This window comes from Schistocerca nitens, chromosome 2, assembly GCF_023898315.1.
Source record: "Schistocerca nitens isolate TAMUIC-IGC-003100 chromosome 2, iqSchNite1.1, whole genome shotgun sequence".
Taxonomy (NCBI): Eukaryota; Metazoa; Arthropoda; class Insecta; order Orthoptera; family Acrididae; genus Schistocerca; species Schistocerca nitens.
Window position 1 is genome coordinate 852,974,927 of NC_064615.1, and position 25,005 is coordinate 852,999,931.

General features: G+C 41.4%; 1 protein-coding gene across 1 annotated transcript in view; it reads left to right on the forward strand.

Annotated features, from left to right (window-relative positions):
- The window catches only part of LOC126237117 (NADP-dependent malic enzyme-like), a 142,573-nt gene that overhangs the window by 108,419 nt on the left and 9,149 nt on the right, over positions 1-25,005 (forward strand). Inside the window, exons 3-9 of the mRNA XM_049946933.1 lie at positions 9,918-10,076; positions 10,807-10,988; positions 11,114-11,294; positions 11,388-11,516; positions 11,897-12,079; positions 12,873-13,098; positions 15,093-15,235. Of these exons, the coding sequence (XP_049802890.1) occupies positions 9,918-10,076; positions 10,807-10,988; positions 11,114-11,294; positions 11,388-11,516; positions 11,897-12,079; positions 12,873-13,098; positions 15,093-15,235 (1,203 nt within the window). The remainder of the gene's footprint in view (positions 1-9,917; positions 10,077-10,806; positions 10,989-11,113; positions 11,295-11,387; positions 11,517-11,896; positions 12,080-12,872; positions 13,099-15,092; positions 15,236-25,005) is intronic.

Genomic DNA, 25,005 nt, shown 5'->3' on the forward strand with positions numbered 1-25,005 from the left:
CCGGAGTCGTTTCTATACGCCATAAAATTTTAATAAATGATGTTTGGATGCGCTAACTCTAGTAGAAGCTGTGAAGTCGAGCACAATAATTGGTTTGACAAAGAAAGTCATAGTGTTACTGACTATTTGCGCCGTAGTATTGTCCTACTGAAACAAAGTGTACCATAGCTGGCCTTCATGTGTAGTGTTTATAATTATTTATGTAGTTCACTCTGCCCATTAGGCCATGAAAGAATGTGATAGAGATTCACTTACCTGTCATTATTAACATTATTGGTTAAAAACAGTCTTCCCGTTCACAGGCCCCCCATCTTACTGTTACTCGCGCCTGTGAACGAGAACGCGTTGCCTCTCGCGTCCATTTAGAAAAGATAACCTGAAGATGCCTAAATAAGGCGAAACGCGTGGTTGAAAAATAAAAAAACTAAAATTGCAACTAAGTCTGTTTTTAACCAGTACTGTTAAACACTGGTTTGCTGTATGCCACATACGGATTGGAAGGATTATAAACACTGACTTTTTGCATGCGGAGGGTACTCCTGTAGCAGATGTGAATAATCTGCGATCCAATTGCGTGAATTCTGTTCGTTAACATATACAGGAATTCGACAAAAGACGGAAGCACCACAGGCACAACACATTAGCAGGCCCAATACGGTTTAGAAAATCCTGTTGAGATTCAAAACAGCTTCCAGTCGTGGCGGAGTGGTTAAATCAGGTTCTGTATGGTTAACAGAGGTATCCTACCATTCTTTCTGCAAAATAGTGGTAAAGACAGGTAACGATGGCGGAGGTGGATAGCGGTCAAACGTTCTTCTCTCCACAGTATACCACATAGGCTGAATAATACTGAGACCTGGTGAGTGTGGTAGCCAGGGGAGATGCGACAATTCATCCTCGTGTTCACAAATACAATCCTGGACGATGCGAGCGGTGTAAACAGGCACCTTGTCATCTTGGGACGCAGAATCACCGCTGGGGAACGAACATTGTCCCATGGGATGGACCTGATCAGCTAAAATGGTCACATAATCCCTGGCAGTAACGCGCTCCAGCAGAGCAATCATGAAATACAACGATATGGTTGCTTAAATCGTCACAAAACCCTCGCAATTTTTCACTCTTAGGACGTAAACTCGGCCGCATGTTGAAAACAATACGCAACAAGACTCATCCGAACAAAGGACTTTCTTACATTGCTTCATAGTCCAGGTTTTATGGCTTCGGCGTCACGTTTCCTGTTACGGGGAACTGCATCACTGAAGCGTGTTTTGGAATTCTAGTTAAAGCTGCAATTTTCAGCTTGCGGAGCCCCTTTACTGTTGTTTTGGTGCTGACAGAGCTCGCGAGTGCGACACTCGGCTCTGCAGCGACTTTAACAGCTGTTGTCCTCTTACTTCTCGTCGCAGTCTACTTTAATAACCGTCTGTCACGATCACTCGACACACGTTGTGACTTAGCTTTCGCTGTATGCTGTGTAAATCTCGGATCTTGAAGCACCACACATTTCGGCCACCTTGTTACGGAAGTACCCGCCATAGCAGCAGCAACAATTTGCCCACGTTAGAATTCACTCATAACGACACAGAACACTGTTCTGACCACAACTGACACTCGTAGCGCATTATGGGCATTCCAGTGGTGCCGTTCGTGGCCAGAGACAACAGCGCAACCTGCATCTTGGCTAGCATCTGAATTTATGTTCAAACATGTGTTTCTCGAGGTGTTTTCAGATTTTTGTCCAGTCCCTGAACATCGAGGTAGATTACACACCATGTCGACCCGAAATAAATCTTAGTTCTGCCCCATCTGGTGTTACTACTGAAGACATGAACAAACAACAGAAGGCTACACGTTTTCTGTTTCCATCTTCCTGGGGACAACGAATGCACAACACACATTCTGTGTGGATGCGTCGTCATACACCTTCGAAATGCTGTATGGTCACTACTATTATAGTGGGAGACCATACGGCCTACATATGTGTCGTGCAGACTTAGTAGCATCTCAAAGCATAAGCAGTTTGTTTGCATGTCAATCAATTTTTGCAGTGTTAGCACTTTTCGGGTGTCATTCCTTTGTTCTGGATCTTGTCGTACAACCGCTTGCTGTTGGACTGGATTGATGTATCCTTAACATACTTCTCTGTAAATTAAGGCTTTTCGGTTTTTGAGTAGCTGACACGTCAAAGGTACTAGGTGAGGGTGAATACTCGATTGTAATGTGTTACGGTACACATCTTTTTCTCAATTAAAGGAAGATCATACTTACAAAAAGAAAAGAAAACGTAAAACATTGCTGTGTGTTTTGCGCTGAATGGAGAAGTACAACTCCGATTTCACGAAAATGGCTCTGAGGGTATTTACTACAGTCAGTAGCCATTAAATGATACTGAATTGATACAGCTGTGTATTCGGCGGAGCAGAATGTGAGTTGATTATGTGTAGGTAATTTAGGTAATTTTTTTTCCTAGGGGGAGGGGGCAGAAGGTAGTTGACACACCTAATGCCTCATCTCTCCTCTCCTCCACCCCCCCCTCCCCCCCATCCAATTCACTGGATACGCCCAAAATTCTAACATATTCTGTCGGAACGGAAACAATTAATATCGGGGTGGGTGAACTCTCGCTACTTGATAACTTATGCAAATACTGTTCGATAGCGAGATGGGCAAACAACGCTATTTCATCCTTTCACTGAGGGGGTTGATCAAGTTATTAAGTCAGCGGACTTCTATTACAAATATTTTCGCTGAATCACTTCGCGCAAGTGGTTTTCTCTATAACGATGCGTGCCAGCTAGTGCTCTGAGTTGTAGTGCACTCAATGCCGGCGAGACTCTCTGCTATTCTTCCCATTCTTCTTTGCGTTAAATGCCGCGGTTGAAATTTTTAATGTAGAAGACTTAAAGGAAATCCTAGTGACATCCTCAGCTTTAAACGCAGTGCTTCTTTGGCTGAATTCAAAGTGACCATGCCAACTTGAACAGATTCAGGGTCAAATTGACATCCATATTTGCTAGAATTATGTCCGGAACAGAAGTGTAGTGTTCACGCTTCACTCGTCTAACGTTGAAGGAGTAGAATGATAACCAACTTTTCGTAATCAAATATCATCAAGAACACATCTGCTGTATCTAATCCCACGATGAACGCTTATCGTATAATCTTCTAGTAAATCAGTAGGCTAATATAGACACGCACAATTCTTCTGTAACACAAAGAGGAACAATGATTTCGATCATTCTGTTGTAGAAAACCACAGGTACACGCGATTTTTCTATACGTTAAAACTCGAAATGGAAAGAATTTAGTTTCTCAAATATAGACCACCAGTCCGCTAGGATACGAATCGACCATTTATTGGCATTTTCTGTAAGGAGAGACTATCGGGCAAGTTCCGCATAGACTATAAGTCTTGAATGTGTGGTAAACGAAGAAACATACCATGCTATAGCAACATAAGTTACGCTTTGGCACACATGTGGAATGTCGAAATAGATTCATGCCTCGAATTATGATACACTGGTATTTTTTAAATCAGTGCCTACGTTTTAAAAATTGTTTCAAGTATTGTAAAGCCTGTCTTCAGCACACACCCGGGTCCATATTTCAACATGAAGATGCCTCATCAGTTACTTTTCGTTGCATCGAAGCCTCCATTGGTTCTTGCCCATTGGACTACCTTGTAATAGACTGCATGCGTGTAGGTTGGGATAACGTAGAAACTGATCTGAACGTATGCTGCAGATTATTTTTCAGCTAACAGTAGATCTATATGAAATGAGCTTGGTACACTGTTCCTGTGAAGCACAACTATGATTCGATGCCTTGACTTATGGGAGGTCTTACAGCAAATTAAAAAATAATAATAGTAAGGACATGGACGATCTTAAAAGGCAAACATTTATACATAAAAGGAAATAATGCATTATTAATTGAAATGTTATTTTTACGTAACACTATGAGGCTATAGTGAGTCATCTATCTTGAGAAGCGCGATTTATTAGTTCGTTGACGCACTCACACAGTCCAGTGTCTGTAAATACTTAAGAGTTTTTGCCTTTTAGTTTTTTGTGATTCTTGTATGGCCCGTTACGTCGCCTCTCCTTTCAACAGTTGTTCACCTCATACCTGTTAGCCGTTATGGAGGAGAATCTGACGTCGACGTTGCTAAGTCTTCTTAGTCTGGAACTGGCTTGGATTGAAATATTCGACGATTAACTAACTAACTTGTATATTTTGTACTGTATATTTTGCATGTAAATTATGCAGTATACTCTTCCATTTTCTCATACAAATAAAGAGGTTTGTACAGCACACACCCGTTTCGTCAGAATAAGAAGAAGTACCGTCTGGGAAAGGTAACAAAAAAGGTCGTCATGATTCACTTTCCTTTTCCAGTACTGGCTCTCTGACATTTACAATGCTTGTACTATGTTTCCTGTATAAAATCGCTGTTCTGTTTCCCTAAAAATTACGTGCTTCTCCTTACAAATTTTTAGAATGACCTTTCTTCATAACATTTTTATCACATACGAAGTAGTTTCACAGCCTTAACAGGGCTTTTTTTTTTGGAGTAAGGAGAAGTATCTTCATTTATAGGATATTAATTGCATGAACCGGAACTTTTATTTTTGTCATCAGCTGCCATGTCTAGAATACCTATAAATCGCGCGTTTTTAATAAACGTTTAGAACTATAGGAGATACTCCCTGTTCTACTTTCTTTGTAGATATAGAGTTTGCAAATAGTGGGAAGTTATTTCTGCAGGAATGTGCTGAATATCCATTTCTCTCTGGCGTTGCAGTCCCATCATTCTAGGGCTTAGTATTGATCCCAGATGAATTATTTATAAACGCCAGTAAGCAGCGTGAGAATGCTGATGATATCTTTTCCACCAGGCGTTGCATTGTCTCGATGTCCTTGGCTATGAACTTTCCTGGTCTAAATACTGTGGTTAATAGCACAGGCGTAACAATCAGATTGCTATACTGCTCAAGCTTCCTGATAAACCTCGACTGGATAACACTGATACATTTACTTACCAGAGGCGTCTTTCAGGCAACCAATTTTCGTAACGTTTGTTCCAGGTGTTTTCAGTATTTGTGTGTTCTGCTTTTGACGACGTCGTATAACCGTGAAATTTGTCAAGCAATGATTTTCCATAGCAGAAAATAGTGGACTTTCAATCGTGATTATTAAAGCTACCTCGTCAAAATACGCATTATCAGTTTTAGATGCTTTCTGTGGCATTCAACATCGCATTCCCCAAAAAAATTTTCTGACAGATTTAGTGATACTGCACTAAAACTACCTTCACTGTATTGACCAAAATTCTACTTTATTTAACTGGTTTTACTTATCACAAATGGAGCTGCTAAAATCTGGCCTAAAATTTTTTTGTTGATATACTTTCACATCAAACTAGGTGGACCACTAAGCGAAACAATTGTATAATGATAATCCGTTTGAATTAAGGTTAGCGACAAGCTAGCACACATAGCGTCATTCCTGTGACCCTTTTTTGTATTCCTTTGAGTGATTTAAAGTTACGACAGTGTGCCGCATTTCTGTCAAGTTTACATAAGCAATTTTTAATGTTAAGTACATTCTGATACGCCTGTTTCTATTCGTTCCATCCCGACGAGTGTTGCAGTGGAAAGTTTCCAGTTTCCATAGCTCAGTACAATCTAAAACATGTTCTCCAAATCGGTGATTCGCGACGCTTTCCTATGTAGCATAGTCCTATTGAGTGTCGAGATATTTTGTTCTGTCCAAAGTTATAAGCTTATTTTATGTGAAAGTACAGTAATATGATTTTTTAAAATACGTATTCCTGAATAGGGGCCCTACTGTTAATTAGAGCTACGGGCCCTGTGCGACTTTGCCCTAGTGTTGACTGTTTGTTCACTTTCGAGATATGTTCTTTTAATTGTGTTACCTTCGAAGGAGGACTCATTGAAGTCAATTCATTCTTTCCTTTGCTCCAAACATTCCTCCTTATCTCCTCCTGTGAGACTGCAATTTCCGCCCTTGGGGGGGGGGGGGGGGGGGAGCAGGACAGGATGGGGTGGTGCTCCTGTCGCAAACTAGGCCCACTCGTCCACCGGGTTGATGACTTTGATTAAACTTGTCACAGTGTAAGCAAAGCAGCTCAGGATCAGCTGTGAGGTAATACACAAAGACAAGTAGAGGTTTAGTGTACGATCATTAATTGTCTGTGTTTATTACCCTACGTTAGTATTATTTTTGTGACCTATATTTTATTTCAAATCCTTTTTTGTTAAGATTGTGATTTCCAGTTTAGGAATTGGCGACACTAGTTCTGAGGCTGCTTCGAGATCTTCTTTACGTGTATGAAATAGCATCCTTCCTTATAACGCTAAAGTACTGAATTGCGTTATTGATCAATGGACAATCCAGGATGGAATGTAAAAATGTTATGAAAAGGATAGTTGCTACTCATCATATAGTCGAGATGCTGAGTGTCAGATAGGCACAACAAAAAGATTGTCAGAAAGCCAGTTTTCGGCCAACAATGCCTTCGTCGAAAATAGACAACATACACACACTTACGCAAACCCAACTCACACACACATGACCACAGTGTCTGGCTGCTTGAGTATAAGGAAAAATGTGGTCACAGAGAAACACTACCAGACAGCAAAATACCAGACATAGGTTAAAAATGCAAACTGAAGAGCAGAAAAAAACATCCAATAAGTTTCCCAATGGTTGGCAGACTCCTGGTACAGTCAGTGACATCAACATGACGATTGACGAAACTTACTCGTGCCGAGAGACTGCGCCGCGTCAACGCCACCAGTTAAAGTTAAGTAGTGTTTTAACACAAGTCAACTGATACTAGGGGATAAAGATATCTACAGTTGTTCACATGAAGGGACTTCTCAACATCTTTTGTTGGTTTCCATTAGTTCTCTGACGTACAGTTGTTTTGGTAGCACTTGTTGTGACAGTTTCTTGTGAGACTTAAGCCTACTTTACACGACACTAGATTGCATGCAACTGCGCTGCCGGACACTGCGCATGCGCGCCGCGCGTTTGCTCAACTCGGCGTGTTCAAATTTTGGCGACACTAGTTGCATGGGTTTTGATGTTATGTGTATTCGTAGTGTGTAGATAAATTGAAATATATATTTTTAGATATCTATGCTTTGCATTGGTGTTTGTGGGATTTCAATGATGCTGATTACAAAAATAAGCAACATATTGCTGCCGCTGAGACAGTCATGTGCGATAATAACATATCTCATCTGCAGGGCCAAATTTATTGAGTTAGGAGCATATACACAACCGAATTAAGAAAATTACAAACAAGTGTAATTCTAGCTGTGGCAATGCTCTCGTCTACAAGACTAAAATCCCGTCGTTCGAGTTGGACAACTCTTTGTTAAGGAATATTGTTGACAGGAGGAGGGGCTATACAAATTGAAGAAGCTGCATTCTTCATTAGATATTCATCTACTCAAAACGTCGCTGCAGTGCTCCCCATTCACATATGTTAGAATTTTGAAATATTGCCACTGTGCAGATCCATCTTCAAGAGAGTAGTTTGCAAACCATTCTCTTCTTAATGCGGCCTGCTTCGAATAATTACTGCTGTTAATGTTAATATTATAACTGTTAATAATTATTGGTGTTGATGAAAAAGCGTCGTGACCAACTAAAATGGCATCTTATACCATGCCGAGTGTTCTCGATTGTAATGCATGGAATGTGATATGTAATTTCAGTTCTGGCGACAGTGCTTCATGCATTACAATATCTTTATTCCTTATCGCATAATTAACTATAGTTCTGGTGACATTCTAAGACAATTAAAATAACTTCTTGGGTCTAACGTTATAAATTATTTCAGCAAGGATGCTGAGCAACCGAGCTGACGTCTTTTCTTCATTCAGTCACGAATCGAAACACGTTTCTTAATGTTTTATTATGCAGCGATTCCACGCAACAAGTTTCAACTCCATCACACGTGCGACTTGCAGCTGCCAAAACTTTCATTCCAGACACGATTCAGGAACCCACAAAACGACGAAACTGAAGTGTATACTGGTTTCGCCGTGTCTGCAGTCAAATATGAAACCATTAGCGTGCGACTCATTCCACGCAACTAATGGCGCAACCCAATGTCGTCGTGTAAACTAGGCTTTAGTGTGTTACGGAAACCTATATTTCACGAATCAACGTGCAGTGCAGTGGACTTGCCAATTTCCTTTTGGAAGGGAATTTGCCTGTCATAACTACCGGTAATCGTTTTGAAGGTTTCCACCATCGATTCACACGTAACACACAGAATTTCACAAGTTTGGTGTCGGTTTGATTGAGATCTTGTCAATCGCGTGCCGGTACTGTTCAAATGAAGAAAGGTTTCTCACAGTCAAGTGGAGATGTCTTTGAGTATGAAGAAACGATACAGCATGCTAGTTGCCCCGAATGCTAAAACAGCGGGCGTGAGTACGCTGACAGCAGCACGTAGCTTACGCCGCTCAGCGTTTCACGCTTTCTCAGTTCCGTGTAACGTCATTGCACTGTTTACCGCGAATGTTGTCCGTGTCTCCACGCACGTCTCGCACCTACCGTGTTTAACGTTATTCTACCACCTTCCAGTCGCCGGTGGTAAAGATCACCTTCAATAGTTGGTAATAAAGAAAATATGAAACAAATAATTTTTGTTATGGTGCAATTGTTCATTGTTATGTACTTCTACCAACAAATGGAGGCCAGGAAAGAATAATTTTCACTTGTCAGTTAATGATCTTCCGCTTTCATTTATATGAATGGTCAAGGCTGTGTTCTAGCAAAGTGGGCACCCAACAGTCTTAGCAGTCCTCCGAGATAATGTGACGAACTTTTCCATATATTCGTGTATGAAGAAACCTAACAAATTAGTGTTTCTGAACGTTGTTGACGCTAGTTTAAAAATGTTGACGTCCATAGAGCATGCTGGTAAATTGCTAGCACAGTCTTTTTTTCCGTAACTCGACGGCAGACAGGTCATATATATTGTCCTTTCTTTCTATCATAATCACTACACTCCAAACTGCTTATCAGTTACCCAAGTGACAATTACACTTAAGAGACAACCCTTCCATTTCACAAAGGGAAGATGCCCAGTAGATGTGAATAAAGGAAACCTTTTCAATATGGTCACCTGATGCCGAAGAGAATATCTCAGACAACAATACAACTGAGCGTTTACATTGGCAGCTGAATTACTTAGAGTAGTTCTTCTATTTGAACACCATACACAGGGTTAAATTCTGTAGGCTGTAGGGTATATATAATTAAGTCTGTTGAAATTCTAGTGTGTTTTGCAGTACATAAAGACAATTTACAATACTGAGCACTTTACTTCCCCTGCCTGCATCGTTTTATCTCCTTCACAGGCCACATGTTTTCTTTGCTTGCTTGATTGGTAATAATTCATCATCACTAACCTAGATGATCGGTAGAAAATTCTTTTACCACCTGTATCTGAAATTTGTTGCCGATAACAGCAATATGGACATCACAATCGTAACCACAAACAATTTGGAATTGAAATTTCGTGGTCTGGCCTAATCAGAAACCCTGAAATCCAAGCCTACTTCTCAGTGATGGATATGAGCGGCAGTATGGGAGATGTGACAGTGATCTAACTGATCTCTAAAGAGAACGAATGTAGAATAAACAAACATAATCGCTAAATAAACACATGCATGGACATTATCAGACATATTTTGAAATAATTTGGGACCATAAGTTCATTGCTTTATTTGTGTAATAATTAAGTGAAAAGAGGAAAATGTGGAAAATAGCAAACTAAACAATCAATGGATTGGAACCCACAGTAAGGAGTGACATACTAGATAAGGGAGAAACCCAAAGCAATTTTTTTCTCTTTTTCTTTGCAGGGCATGGCCTTTACCCTACAAGAAAGACAACAGTTAGGGATTCATGGACTTCTACCCCCGAGAATTAAAACTCAGGAAGAGCAAATGGAGCTGTGTATGCTTAATGTACAACGTTACCCAGATGATCTGAACAAGTATATTTACCTCATGGGACTCCAGGTGAGTGAAGATTCACAAAAACTGAGTTATATACCAATCAGATGTAGGAAAAACACATTTATACAATCTAAGATACAATTCTGTACTTTAGCTGTCCAGCAAAGTGATCTCATGTGAGATATTTCTTGAATTAAGGCCATAGTTATTTTCCTTTCTGTGGCACATGTCATGATACCACTTGAATAATATTTTAATATACCTAATATCAAAGGATACAGTGCGTTACTGCTTGTGATGGGTCCTGTTTCGAAATTGTTTTAGGATGATGCTTGTATTCAGCTGTATGTTTCAGTTGGCATGAAACATTCTAAAATCTCTAAAGGATATCCCATTAGGTTATCAAGTCTAATAAATTACCTTTACATCCATTATTCTTAAAGTACTTTCTGTATAACGGGAACAAACAGAACTATTTACGAGAACTCATGTTTCTGAGTTTCCTTTCAAATTTTTAAATTATTTTTATTTTTTATTTATGCAAAACTCAAGAAGAAGAGATTGAAATCAGAAGAGGCCAGATACTACTGGTATAAGTAAAATAATGTTACATAATTTGAAAAAAAAATCCCTTATATTGTGCATTGTCCAGTGTCCTGTATCATAGTTATCAGTTAACCATCATTTGTATTAACTGCATGATAACAAGTGTCATTGTTATATGGCACATATTTATAAATTTGTTAAACTGGACCAAGTATGTAACAAATAATTGTTTTTGATATCTCAACAGGACCGAAATGAGAAACTGTTTTACCGGTTCTTATCAGAAAATGTGCAAACAATGATGCCAATAGTATACACACCAACTGTAGGCCTAGCCTGCCAGAATTATGGTCTCATATACAGGAGGCCACGTGGTTTATTTATTACTATTCATGATAAAGGACATGTCTATGAAATTCTGAAGAACTGGTAAGAGCACACACATTACTTATTATGTGAACTGGTTTATCTATACTAGCAAACATATCTTTCTTCAATTGAATATTTTGTTTGATTTATGTTAAGCTATATAGATTGTTTTATTCATTCCTCAGGCCTGAGTCTGATGTCAGAGCCATTGTAGTTACTGATGGGGAGAGAATTTTGGGTCTGGGTGACTTAGGAGCTTATGGAATGGGTATTCCAGTAGGCAAGCTGGCACTTTATACTGCACTAGCTGGTATTAAACCTCACCAATGCTTGCCAATTACACTGGATGTTGGGACCAATACACAGGTATGTCTAATAATATGCAAGTGACTGACTCAGGATTCTTGCTCTTATGTTTTGTGTGCAACTTTTGTGTGTTTACTGTGATGACTATTTCAGAAACTTCTTGATGATCCTCTCTACATTGGCCTGAGGCATAAAAGAATCACAGGGAAAGAATATGATGACTTTGTAGATGAATTCATGCAAGCTGTTGTGAAGCGATATGGTCAAAACACACTTATACAGGTAATTTGGTAGTCCTTCAAGTATATTACTTTTAGTAACAATTTTTATGATAAAATTTGAAATAGATCATACTAAATTACTTTTGCACACTAATGTGATAAATTGCAGTTTCCTGCTACCAAAACGTTTGTTTTTAATATAATTTTGCATTGTAGTAAAGTTCAGGTTATAGTACAGTTCTGTACAAACTAAAAATTTTGCCCCTGCCCATGCCTCAATAGATAAACCTACTGTTGAAGAATAGTTTAAGACACAGAATCTTCAAAACTACTGTTACATTATAATTTTACTGATTATATAATACCATTTGGATGGACTCATTATAATTATGTCAAACATTTTCCTCTCTCAACATTAAGTTTTTCCTTATGTTGTTGCAGTTTGAAGACTTTGCAAACAGCAATGCTTTCCGCTTCCTTGAAAAGTACAGAGACAGATATTGCACATTCAATGACGACATCCAAGGGACAGCATCTGTGGCAGTGGCAGGTTTGCTGGCTTCACTTCGGGTCACAAAGACACGTCTTTCTGATCACACCATATTATTCCAGGGTGCTGGTGAGGTAAATTGACATATGTTCATAATTTTTACACATTAAGAAACATAATTAAAAATGTACATTTAGCAGTCTTTATTTTCAAAACTTGATCAATTTTAAGAAATTCTTAAGTTTGACCTCTATAAAAACTTCTAAGATCTGTATTGTTTTGTTGTATTATTACATAAAGATTCATGTAAACATAGTAGAAAAGTTCTAATAGAACATAAATTGTTTAGGAATAAAGAAGACCACTCACCAAATAGCAAAATGCTGAGTCATAGACAGCAAAATGAGTTAACGAGGTTTCTATGTGAATGAGGTTTGTATGTGTTGGTTTGTTTGTACTGTGGCTCAAGAAAGGATTAATTCTGAAGGCTAGCAAGTTTTCCTCTGTTTTGTGTGTTCCTGTTGTTGATTCAGCGCTGCCACTTTTCAGTGAGTGGTCTCCTTTACTCCTAAATTATTTAAAGCTTCATGTTCAGACATTTTTGAGATAAATCAACAAACAAATATTACAGTTTTTTAGAAGAACTGTAATATTCTTTCTAGATCATTGACATGTAGTAAAAACAAAAGTAAACCAAGAACAGAACTTCCAGGGATGCCATCTTTGATGTTCTCTAACATGGGATATGTAACATGGAGAAATAGTACTAATACTCCAGAACTAAGCTACATCTAAATTGTAATCAAATTATTTTTTAGTGGGCATGAAAATCTTAACTATTCTATTTTTACATCAACACAAGTGCAAAAATAGTTTTAAAAATTGTCACCACTGAAACCTTACACAGTTAAAGAATTATTTCCGTAGGCCTCTCTTGGAATAGCTGGGCTCTGTGTGATGGCAATGCAGAAGGAAGGAACATCACTCCAAGATGCAAGAGACAGAATCTGGATGGTGGACTCCAAAGGTCTGATTGTGAAAGACAGGCCAGAAGGCGGAGTTACAGGACACAAAGTGGAGTATGCAAAGAATCATCAGCCCATCAAAAATCTGGAAGATATAGTCAAAACAATACGTCCTACTGTTCTCATAGGTAACTATTGTCTTTAAACATTCTGGGCCTTGAAAGGTACTTCAATATTTTGTATGGCTTGATATTTAGTTAGTACAAAAGACATTTATCAGTAAAGCTGTCTCCTTACTCTTCAGGTAATTTTTCACATTCATTGTTGACAAGGAACTGCATACTGTTATTAAATATATATGTGACTTAAAATTTTTTTTAAGGTTAACAATTTCAATTTTAGTGGAAATAGATTCTGCATGCAAGTGGCCACAAATGGTGAAGTAGACAGCTATGGTTGACAGCTCACCCAACTCACACTTTTCTCACATGATATACTGAAAGCTTTGGATCAAGGCAGTCAGACAGATGCAGTATTTCTTTATTTCCTAAAATCATTTGGATCAGTGCCACACCTATGCTTACTGTCAAAAGTGTGATTGTGTTGGGTATTGAATGACATTTGTTATTGGACTGATGACTTTCCGGTAGGGAAGATGGGAGTCATCAACAGATATAGAAGTAACTTCGGGTGTGACTCAGGGAAATTTGTTGGGACTCTTGATGTTATGATGTATATTAATGACCTAGCAGACTGTGTTATCAGTGAACTCAGACTTTTTGCAGATGTTGCAGTTATCTATACTGAAATATTGTCTGAAAGAAGTGACATAAATATGCAATCAGATATTGATAAGATTTCAAAGTGGTGCAGAGATTGGCAATGTTCTTTAAATGTTCAGAAATTTAAAATTGTGCACTTCACAAAAAAAAAAAAAAAAAAAAAAAAACCAACTTGTATCCAAAAAAAAAAAAAAAAACCCCAACTTGTATCCCATGACTGTAGTGTCAATGAGTTACATTTGGAATCTGTCAACTTGTACAAATTCTGGGGTTTAACTCTTTGTAGGCATATGAAGCAGACTGATCACATAGCCTGTTATGGGAAAAGCAGGTGGTAGGCTTCGGTTTATTGGTAGAACACTGCAGAAACATAATTAGTCTTCAAAAAACATTGCTCACAAATCACTCATGTTACACATCCTATAATATTACTCAAGTCTGTGGAACCCATAATAAAATAGGACTAACAGGGATATTGAATGTATATGTAGAAGGGCAGTGTGAATGGTCACAGTTGTATTCAATCCATGGGAGAGCATCACGGAGACACTGAAGTGGCTGGGTTTTGAAGATAAGTGTGAACAATCCTGAGAAAGGCTACATAGCAAGTTTCAAGAACTGGCTTTAAATGATGTTTCAAGGGATATACTATAACCCCTCTGTATCACCTCCATAGAGATCACGAGGACAAGATTAGATTAACTGCAGCACACATGGAGGCTTTTAAACAATCATTCTTCTCATGTTCCATATGTGAATGACATTGGGAAAACCATAATGATTTATATAGTGGGATGTAAACCTTTGCTGTGCACTTCAGTGGTTTGCAGAGTACAGATGTAAATGGATATTTATAGGCTTTCGTGGCCATTGTCAGTTGCCATGACAGTTTTTGGGTTTTTGCACTGCATTATCTTGCCTTTAATTGTTCCGTTGTCATCTGTAATATTTCAACCTCAATACTGGAGCAGAATGTTCTAGCATTAATGTTACAACATTTAGAAAAGATCAAGGAAGATAGAAATAATGTGGTTTTAGTATTAAAAGTATATGGTAGGCACAAAGTTAATGTTAATGTTTTCAAGTGCCTTTCTTCCTTGAAATTTACTTTATCTAATTCTCATAATTAGGTAACATCTTATCTCATGACCCTCAGTTTCTGTTTGATCCTTCATAGGAATGTGAAAGTTCATACTTCAAAAATAGAAGAATGCATCTACAACTTTGTCTGATTGATTAACAAAAGTAGCAGATTAGTTTTTCAGAATGGACAATTTACAGTCATTACATTTCATATTTTCCATCCATTTCTCATAACTTATTCCACTAAAATTAAGTACCAATATTTGTTTTTAATTTGTGAGGAAATTAATAACTTTGTAATTGATTTAATTTCAAAGGTGCTGCTGCTGTTGGAGGAGTATTCACCCCAGAGCTGCTGAAAAGTTTGACAGAATTTTCAGAGCATCCAATTATATTTGCTTTGAGCAATCCAACTACAAAGGCTGAATGTACTGCTGAGGCAGCATATATAAATACAGATGTAAGTGTTCCTTGTTATCAATGTGATAAAGAGGGAAAGAATGTTTACTTTATTAAAACAACGATGGCAAAAAGGCGATATCAAAATTTACCTTAAGGTACATCATTGGAGAGAAGTGGGGGAAGGGGGAATAGGGTAACACACTAATGTGAGCTGCATTTTTGTGTACTATAACACATGTGAGCAAAATATTATGGCAGATCATATTATGCCATAGGCAAACATGAGTGACATGTCAAACTTGTTTGGTTTTCAACTATGAACTTGGTTGTGCCATTTTGAAAATGGGCATGCACAATGGTAGGCTGCTGACCAAGCAGGGATTGCACTGTTGGTGAATGAGCAGGAAACTCCCCATGCAAGCCAATGACGATACACCACGGCTGAAGTACTGGGGCCCTGGGCATAGGTTTCTGGTCAAGTAACTCTTGCCCCATTTGGAGTTGGTGATACCAAGCAAATTAAACTTTCTTCCACTGATGGCAATAAGGCCCCTGCAGTCTTTTCAGATAGGAAAGATCATGGCAGTGCAAAGAGATATGACCACACAATGTTCCCTTACCTGGTTATATGTGGGAAGATGGACAAGCCACATCTCCGGGAGTGAAACTCTTTAACCTGTACTTGGTATGTACTGCTGCCCAGACTACAGCTCTTCAGGCATGTGATGATCTAGATGAAATATGTGGCTATTGCCCTACTCAAAACTTTGAACGTAATCCATGAAATCATCTTCCACAGAGATTTCACACTCCAAACAGATGAGGAGCTGTGGACTAATCTCTAGTAGTGAAGTGCTTATTTCATCAGACATGTAAGGAAAGGACGTAAGGATAATTGCACTGATACTGGTGCCTCAAGCTGAGCTTTTGAAGGGAATGTCCTTCCAGGGAAAGTGTACAGGTGTAATGCGAAACTGTATGTCCCATCATCTATGAGGTACTTCATAGGTTTGGGCATATGTCATTCCACTTCATAGTGGACCCAAAACAGGGCAGCTGTGGATGATCACCCAACGTAGTTGTTTTGGACATCAACCATTGTGTGTCAACTGTGTGGAACATCGCCCTCCACATTCATCAGTTTGCCCAGTTTTCAAGAAATGACAGAAGATCCAGCAATACAAATCTATTGAGCATCTGACATATACAGAGACATGGAAGAAAAAGGAATGCCCATGTCTCATGGATATGACTATAAATTATACTAACCTCATAAACATGGCCTCCTATCTCAAACTTCCCCAAACAATATCTCCCACCACCCTCCTCTTCCACAGTTCCTGTGGTACCTTCTTCAGGAACCACTTCCCACACCCAGCTTCAAAGGCATTCTCCATCTTCAGTGTCCACTGGTGACGGGGCTCCCTCTTGGGTCCCTTTCCAAGCAACCCTTGGACTGGAGGCTCAACCCTTGGACTGGAGGCTAGACACCAAATTATGGCTGAAGGAGCCATGACTTATGGGTCCCAGGGCTGTCCACTCTTTTTCTGTCCCAGTGCTCAATGTTGATAGCTTCTTAAATGAACTTTGCCCACTAAACGTTATGAAGGAAAAGAAGAAGAAGCAGAATAATTGGAACAGGACTCTTCCAGTGTCCCCGGAGGCACCAGCATTAGATCATCCACTCGTGCAGTCCTGATGACAGACAGTGATTCTGCACCATGCCCAGTCCTCCTGACCCATTCAGATCTACTCTGACCACCAATCATGTGATCGTTTAGTGGAATAGTAATGGTGCTACTTCCACCCACCAGAACTTCAATACCTTATTTAATCTTCTTTTGCAGTTTGCATTGCTCTCAAAGAACCACATTTAACTGATGGCCATTCTTCAATGCTCCATGGTTATCATGCAGTCCATAAGAATTGTGCTGGTCCTGAGAAGGCAACGGCAGGGGTCTGTAGTTTGGTTCAGACAGATGGTGTCAGTGAGTGAATTCCCCTTCATACCTCATTGGAGACAGCAGGGTGCAGGTGCAATGGACTTCAGTGATTATGAATTGCAACATTTACCTGCCTCCAGGCAGGCCATTTACATACTTTGAATTGACTACATTAATCCAAACAATCCTACCCCCCTTCCCCTCCCGCCCGCCTCGTCACCCCATTTTTTTCTGCTTGGGGCTTCAACACACACCACCCCCTGTGGAGAATTACCTCTTTGTATGGTATTTGAATCTCTGCATATTAAACTAATTTATTAGACAGAGTTCCTGCATTTTTGTCAGCGTCTGCACTAGAATTCTGCAGCAGTTGCCGATAGTCCAGTTATCTGGGTAGTAAAGTTTTCCACTGTTTTTAGTATGGATAGGGACTGTGATTGTTGTGCCCAGATGTGAGCAGAGTTGGTAACACATCGCTCTCAGCTCCAGGCTGTGATGGCTTCGGTTACACAGCTTGATGCTGCAGTGGATGGGCACCACTGTTGTGGGCCGGCCATGGGGATCCAACAGATGTCCAGCTCACTTACTGCTTGTACTGAGATTGACCATTCACCTGTAGTCGAGTGGAAGGTCGCCCTGGGGCACAGCAGGTGGCGAAAGACTTCCCAGGGGGCCACACATGAGGCCTCCCTGGTTGGTCTGACAAACAGGTTCCAGGTGCTGTCTGTGGCTGACACTGTCACTGAGCCTGTCCTGTTTCAGAGGAAACCTCTCAGCCTGCAAGAGCCGGGCAACCACAGAGGGTGGGATTGTTGGTAGTTGGAAGCTCCAATGTTAGGCACGTTATGGGGTTCCTTAAGGACATCACTGCAAAGAATGGGAAGGAAGCCATTGTGCACTCCGTGTGCATACTGGGTGGAGTCATTCCAGATGTGGAACGGGTCCTTCTGGATGCCATGAAGAGCACAGGGTGCAGCCAGCAGCAGGTGGTGGCTCAAGTCGGTACCAATGATGTGTGCCATTTTGGATCAGAAGAGATTCTCTCTGTTTTCGAGCAGCTAACAGAGGTGATAAAGGCTGCCAATCTTGCTTGCAAGGTGAAAGCAGAGCTGAAAATTTGCAGCATAGTCGACTGGACCGATTGTGGACCTCTGGTACAGAGCCAATTAGAGGGTCTGAATCAGAGGCTCACACAGTTCTGTGACCATGTAGGCTGCAGATTCCTCAACTGGGTGTCGCACTTCATTGAACAGTTGTCACTCTTGATTCTAATGTATCATGGGTAGGACAGCTGTGGATGGGACGTTTCCTGTTGCATACAGAGCCCTGAGGATACCCAATCACTGATTTCATATTTCACTCATTTTGCTCCTATTATTGACAGTTGAAAAGGTATACATTATGTTTTTAGCCTTGCACCTTTTACTGTTATGAATCTCCCTATTAGATCAGAAAATGTTCTTGGTGGACATCTCTACTACTGGAAGCAACATGCTTGGATTGAGGGACTGATGACCTTGTTGCTTGGGCCCTTACCTTCCCAATCAACCAATCAAAAGTTTTCATACAGTGTTGTAAAAAGAGAAAAAAATCTGACTGTAAGATTGGAAAAAGTTTAGAAATAATGTCCTGGTGATAATGGGGTGGATACAGGTGAGCACCAAATTATTTGGACCGTAATAAGGAGAAGTCACCACTAACTTTATTGATGGAATCATTATGACACTCACATGAAGTGATGTAGGAAAACTAAATCAGGAAACCTAGAAATGACTTCTTGCCATTCCTCTCTTAGATGTGTGTAGTACCATTGCACCTCCTCAAGTTCATTTCATTGTAAATGCTTAATTTTGTAATGTGAGTAGTTATTAAGGGTTGTTATGAGCTTATTTTTGATTGCAAATAAGTTATTGACTACTGTTCTTGTATTGAAGATAACCCATTGAGAAAATATATTCCAAATTGTGGAATTTTGTTCTTCTGTTCTTGAGTGTCCAAATTTTTTTACAAAGAAACATGCTTGTAGCTTGTAATATGGCTGTGTAAATCCCAACATAGCAGAAAATAAATTTCCGTTAATTGGCTGGGAGAACATTGAGTATAATATGAACTTGGAAGCATAAACATTGTGTAACATTTCTACTGCCAAATAATATGTAAAAATTTAATTTCCGAGTTGTAGATTGCAATTTTCTTGATGAGTATAGGTAATTGTAGAATTTTTAGAGCAGGAAATGATACTTCTCATAATTTGATGATGATTAACATTGTTATTAAAGTATGTTCACCACAGATTCCCTGATTTATGCTATCTGGATCCTGCTGAAATTCTTTAATGATTCTAATAGGTTAACATCTTGAACTACAAAGGTCCTTTATGAAAGAGTCGTGAATTTTCCATGCTGACTTTCTGGAACTTTGTAAATTATGGTTGAAAAGAACTGAGTTATTAATTTTTCAAATTTCATAGTTTCATTTTTACTGAATATAAATCTTAAATATGTTACTTCAAATTATTGATACTCAAACTTTTGTTAATGACAAAGCATGTTTAACATCAATACATGCATAATATTCAGTTGTTCCAAATAATATTAAATAATGCCTAATAACATGATACTCAGTACATTCCCCCCCACGGGCCCTGGGGTTAGAATAGGTCCGAGGTATTTCAACCTGTCATAAGAGGTGACCAAAAGGAGTCTCACACGTTTCAGCCTTTATGTGATGGTCCCCCATCAGGTTTGACCTCCATCTTTCTAAATTTTCCTGAAGAGCAAGCCAGTTGGGGAAGGGCACCTTACATGGTGCATCGTGTCCATCGTGCATTGAGACCTTTAGCCCATATTCTCATCGTTGCATTGTAGTTCCACTCATTCTCCATCTCTTGGGCGAGGCCACCTTCCACCATGCACTATGCAGTGTCACTTTCTGCACCGACAATGACCATCGACTTCTTACCACCACATATCCAGCACGGTAGCCAGTCCGTTGTGGTGGGACCATCATGTACCCTGTTGGTTGTAGCCCCCTGACAACACAGTGATAGCTCTGCTGATGCCTGTGCTGCTAACTTCCCACGTATGCCATGGAGTAGATGCCCATCTCCCTGGGGCATCGGGACTCCCAGAAATGGCCATCCTGCCAGGTGGCCTTTGCTGAGGCTGGGTGGTGCCTGTGGGGAGGGCCCCTGGTCGGAGTTGGCGGCATTGGGGTGGATGACACTCCATGAAGTGTAGTATATCATCTCTTGCTGGTGGTCTGCTGCCAGTAGTCTCTAAGCAAGCAAAGTCTAACTTCAGTGCTAAGAAATATGACCCCAAATCATTCCCCTCCCTGGCCACACCATGGGAGGAACACCAGGCTAAGGATGGCAGTGAAGCTTATTCGCCCTGGTACTTTGTATGTATGAGAGTTGATTGGGAAGCTTTTATGTTCATGAAGCCTCAGTTTTTTGTGGAGCATTTGGAGGACAAGTTTGGGCAAGTGAAGGGCTTGTCCAAAATGCGCTCTGGGTCAGTCTTGATAAAAACAGCATCCTCTGCCCAGCATTACTCGCTTGTGACAAGTTGGGGGATGTTTCTGTTACCATCATACCCCATAAGAGCTTAAATATAGTCCATGATATCATATTTCACAGGGACCTTATTTTGCAGTCTGATGACAAGCTGTGCACCTGTTTAGAGTGGCGAGGTGTGAATTTCATCTGGCATGTCCATCAGGGTCCGAGGGTTAATCGGTTGCCACTGGTGCCTTCATCTCGAATTTCGAGGGTGACATATTATCTGAGGAGGTCAAGGTGATGGTCTACCACTGTGATGTCAAGCCATATATCCCTCCCCCTATGTGGTGCTTTAAGCACTGGAAGTTCAGCCATATGTTTTTCCGCAATATTTCCAGCATCACATGTCGAGATTGTAGATGTCCATCACATCCCAATACTCCATGTGCCCCACATCCCATCTGTGTCAACTGCAGAGAGCACCATTCACTGTGCTCAAAAGACTGCAGGATTTTAGAGAAAGAGAGGAAAATCATGGAATATAAGACCCTGGACCGACTGACCTACACTGAGGCTAAGAGTAAATTTGAGCACCTACATCCTGTGGTTATGACCTCCTCTTATGCCATCGCTATGAGAACAGTTGTCACCCCATCAGTTACTCACATTCCTGTCGCCTCTCAGAACTGAAAGACTACACCTGCCCTCTTGATGGTGGGGGTGGGGGGGGGGGCACTTCCCTCTCTGTTGTTCCTGCACCACCTACCTCTGGTGCACCCTCCCCCCCCCCCCCCCCATCATCGGGGATATCAGTCCCCACTTCTGAGTTGGAGAAGTGTAAGTCTTCTTCGGCTCCTCTTGCTAAGAAGGGGTCCCTTGGTCCCTTGGGTCACTCCCTTCCCAGGTTTCTGCTAGTGGGAAAGATGACACCCACCAGAGCCCAAAAGCAGCTGGTCGTAGGGCTTCATGCTCATTCTCAATCGCAAAGACTGTATCAGTGAAGTCCTCCCAGGCAGGGAAACCCAAGGAGCAGTGAGAGAAATCCAAAAAGAAGGTCCCCAAGACCAATGGAATTGTGGTGTAACCCACATTACTGCTACCTACAAGCTCTGCATTTGCAGATGAGGTGGAGGTTCTGGTATCCTCTGAGGACCTAGATCTTGCTGAACCCTCAAACACAATGGATTTAGACTGCTCAGGCAAAAATTTGGAGGCAGCAGGTGAGCCTGAGGCATAAACTACCTCATAGAATGTTCCGTGCCTTCCCAGTCTCACAATGACATCATCCTTTAGTGGAATTGCGGTGGTTTTTTCCACCACCTGGCTGATCTACAGCAACTGTTAAGCTTTACACCTGCTTTCTCCATTACCCTCCAGGAAACCTGGTTCCCAGCAATGCAGACACCTGCTGTCTGTGGCTACAAGTGATACAAGAGGAACCATAGTGACTATAATTGAGTGTCAGGTGGAGTTCACGTTTATGTCCTAAACTCAGTCTTCAGTGAAATTGTGCCCCTTCAAACCCCTTTGAAGCTGTGGCTTTCAGAATAAGGACAACACAGGAAATAACGGTCTGCAATGTATATCCTCCTCTGGATGATGCAGCATCCCTGAATGTATTAACTGCACTGATTGACCAACTCCCAAAACCTTTCCTCCTTTTGGTAGAATTTAATGCTCACAACCGCTTTTGGGGTGGCACTGTGCTTACTGGCAGAGGCATAGATGTCGAAACTTTACTGTCTCAGTTCGACCTCTGCCTTTTAAATACTGTGGCTGTCACAAATTTTAGTGTGGTACATGGTAGTTAGTCTGCCATTGATTTATCAATTTGCAGCCCAGGACTTCCCCCATCTATCCACTGGAGAGCACATGATGACCTGTATGGCAGTGACCATGTCCCCATCTTCCTGTCACTGCTCTGGCATCAGGCCCATGGACGCCTGCCCAGATGGGCTTTAAACAAGGTGGACTGGGAAACTTTCACCTCTGCTGTCACTGCTGAATCTCCCCCACACAGAAACATCAATGTGACGGTTGAGCAGGTGACTACAACAATTGCTTCTGTGGCAGAAAACACGATCCCTCACTCTTTAGTGTGCCCCTGTCAAAAGGCAATCCCTTGGTGGTAGCCGGAAGTTGCTGAAGCAATTAAGGAGTGTCGGTGAGCTCTATAGTGGCACCCTTCCATGGAGCACCTCATAGCCTCTAAATGGCTCTGTGCCCGCGTTCGCCAACTTACTAAACGGTGGAAGCAGGAGTGTTGGGAGGGATATGGCTTGACCATTATGTGCCATACATAACTTTCCCAGGTCTGGGCAAAGATCAAACATGTTTTCGGGTACCAGACCCCAACAGGTGCCCCCGGTGTTAACAAAAATGGCCTGTTATCTACCGACACAAATGCGATTGCCGAGTACTTTGCTGAGCACTATGCTTGAGCCTCTGTGTCGGAGAATTACCCCCAGCCTTTTGCACTCTCAAACAATGGCTGGAAGGGAAAGTCTTCTCATTCACTGCACACCACAGTCAATTCTATAACACCCCATTTACAGAGTGGGAGCTCCTCAGTGCCCTTGCACATTGCCACGACACATCTCCTGGGCCAGATTGGATCCACAGTTGGATGATTAAACATCTCTCATCTGACTACAAGCGACATCTCCTTGTTATCTTCAACCATATCTGGTGCGATGGCATCTTTTTCTTTGCAATGGCGGGAGAGCACCATCATTCCAGTGCTCAAACCTGGTAAAAACCTGCTTGATGTGGATAGCTATCGGCCCATCAGCTTCACTAACGTTCTTTGTAAGCTGCAAGAATGTGTAGTGTGTCAGCGGTTGGGTTGGGTGCTGGAGTCACGTGGCCTTCTGGCCCCATGTCAGGGTGGCTTCTGCCAGGGTCGCTCTACCACTGATAATCTTGTGTCCCTAGAGTCTGCCATCCAAACAGCCTTTTCCAGATGCCGACACCTGGTTGCCATCTCTTTTTTATTTACAAAACGTGTATGAAACCACCCAATGACATCATATCCTGGCCACATTATACAAGTGGGGTCTCGGAGGCCCTATCCCAATTTTTATCCAAAATTTCCTGTCGCTTCGTACTTTCCGTGTCCAAGTTGGTGCTTCCCATAGTTCCCCCTCATATCCAGGAGAATGGGGTCTTGTAGGGCTCTGTATTGTGTGTCTCTGTATTTTTAGTGGCCATTAATGGTCTAGCAGCAACTGTAGGGCTGTCCGTCTCACCTTCTCTGTATGCAGATGACTTCTGCGTCTCATACTGCTACACCAGTACTGGTGTTGCTGAGCGCCACCTACAGGGAGCCATCCACAAGGTTCAGTCTTGGGCTCTAGCCCATGGTTTCCAGTTTTTGGCCACAAAGTTGTGTATTATGCACTTCTGTCAGCATCATTCTGTTTGTCCAAAACCAGAACTTTACTTTAATGACGATCCACTCACTTTAGTGGAGACATCAGTTCTTAGGAGTGGTTTTCAACACCCGATTGTCTTGGCTTTCTCACCTTTGTCATCTTAAGTGGAAGTGCTGGCAGAACCTCAATGCTCTTCACTGCCTGAGCAACACCAACTGGGGTGCAGATCGCTCTACACTGCTGCAGCTCTTCAGAGCCCTTGTCCAATCCTGCCTTGACTATGGGAGTCTGGTTTATGGTTCAGTGGTGCCCTTAGTGTTGCGTTTACTCATCCAATGCGCCACTGTGGTGTTCACCTAGTGACAGGAGCTTTCAGGAAGAGTCTGGTGACCAGCGACTTGAGGAGGCCGGAGTCCCTCCATTGCAGGTCAGGCATGCACAACTTCTGGCCAGTTACATTGCACACATTTGTAGTTCTCTTGTGCATCCGAATCACCATCTCCTTTTCCCACCCACACCCACAACAGTTCATCTTCCACATTGGCAGCCCAGGTCAGGTCTTCCAATTGCAGTTCATGTCCGTTCCCTTCTTTCCGAACTGGAGTCCATGCCTTTACCACCTATACTTTAAGGTCCATTCACCTACACCTCCATATTGTACACCTAGGACACGACTTTGCCTGGACCTTTCACATGGCCCTAAGGACTCAGTTAACCCTGTGGCACTCTGCTGCCACTTCCTCTTGATTCTTGACATGTACTGAGGCCATGAAATGGTTTACGTGGACGGCTCATTGGCTGATGGTCACATCAGCTTCATGTATGTCCATAGAGGACATACTGAACAGCATTCGTTGCCCGATGGCTGCAGTGTTTACACTGCGTAGCTGGTGGCTATATCTCGTCCTCTTGAGCACATCCATCCGTTCATGCCCTCAGGAGTTGTTTCTTGTGTATACTGACTCCTGGAGTCTACAAGCTATCGACCGGTGCTACCCTTGTCATCCTT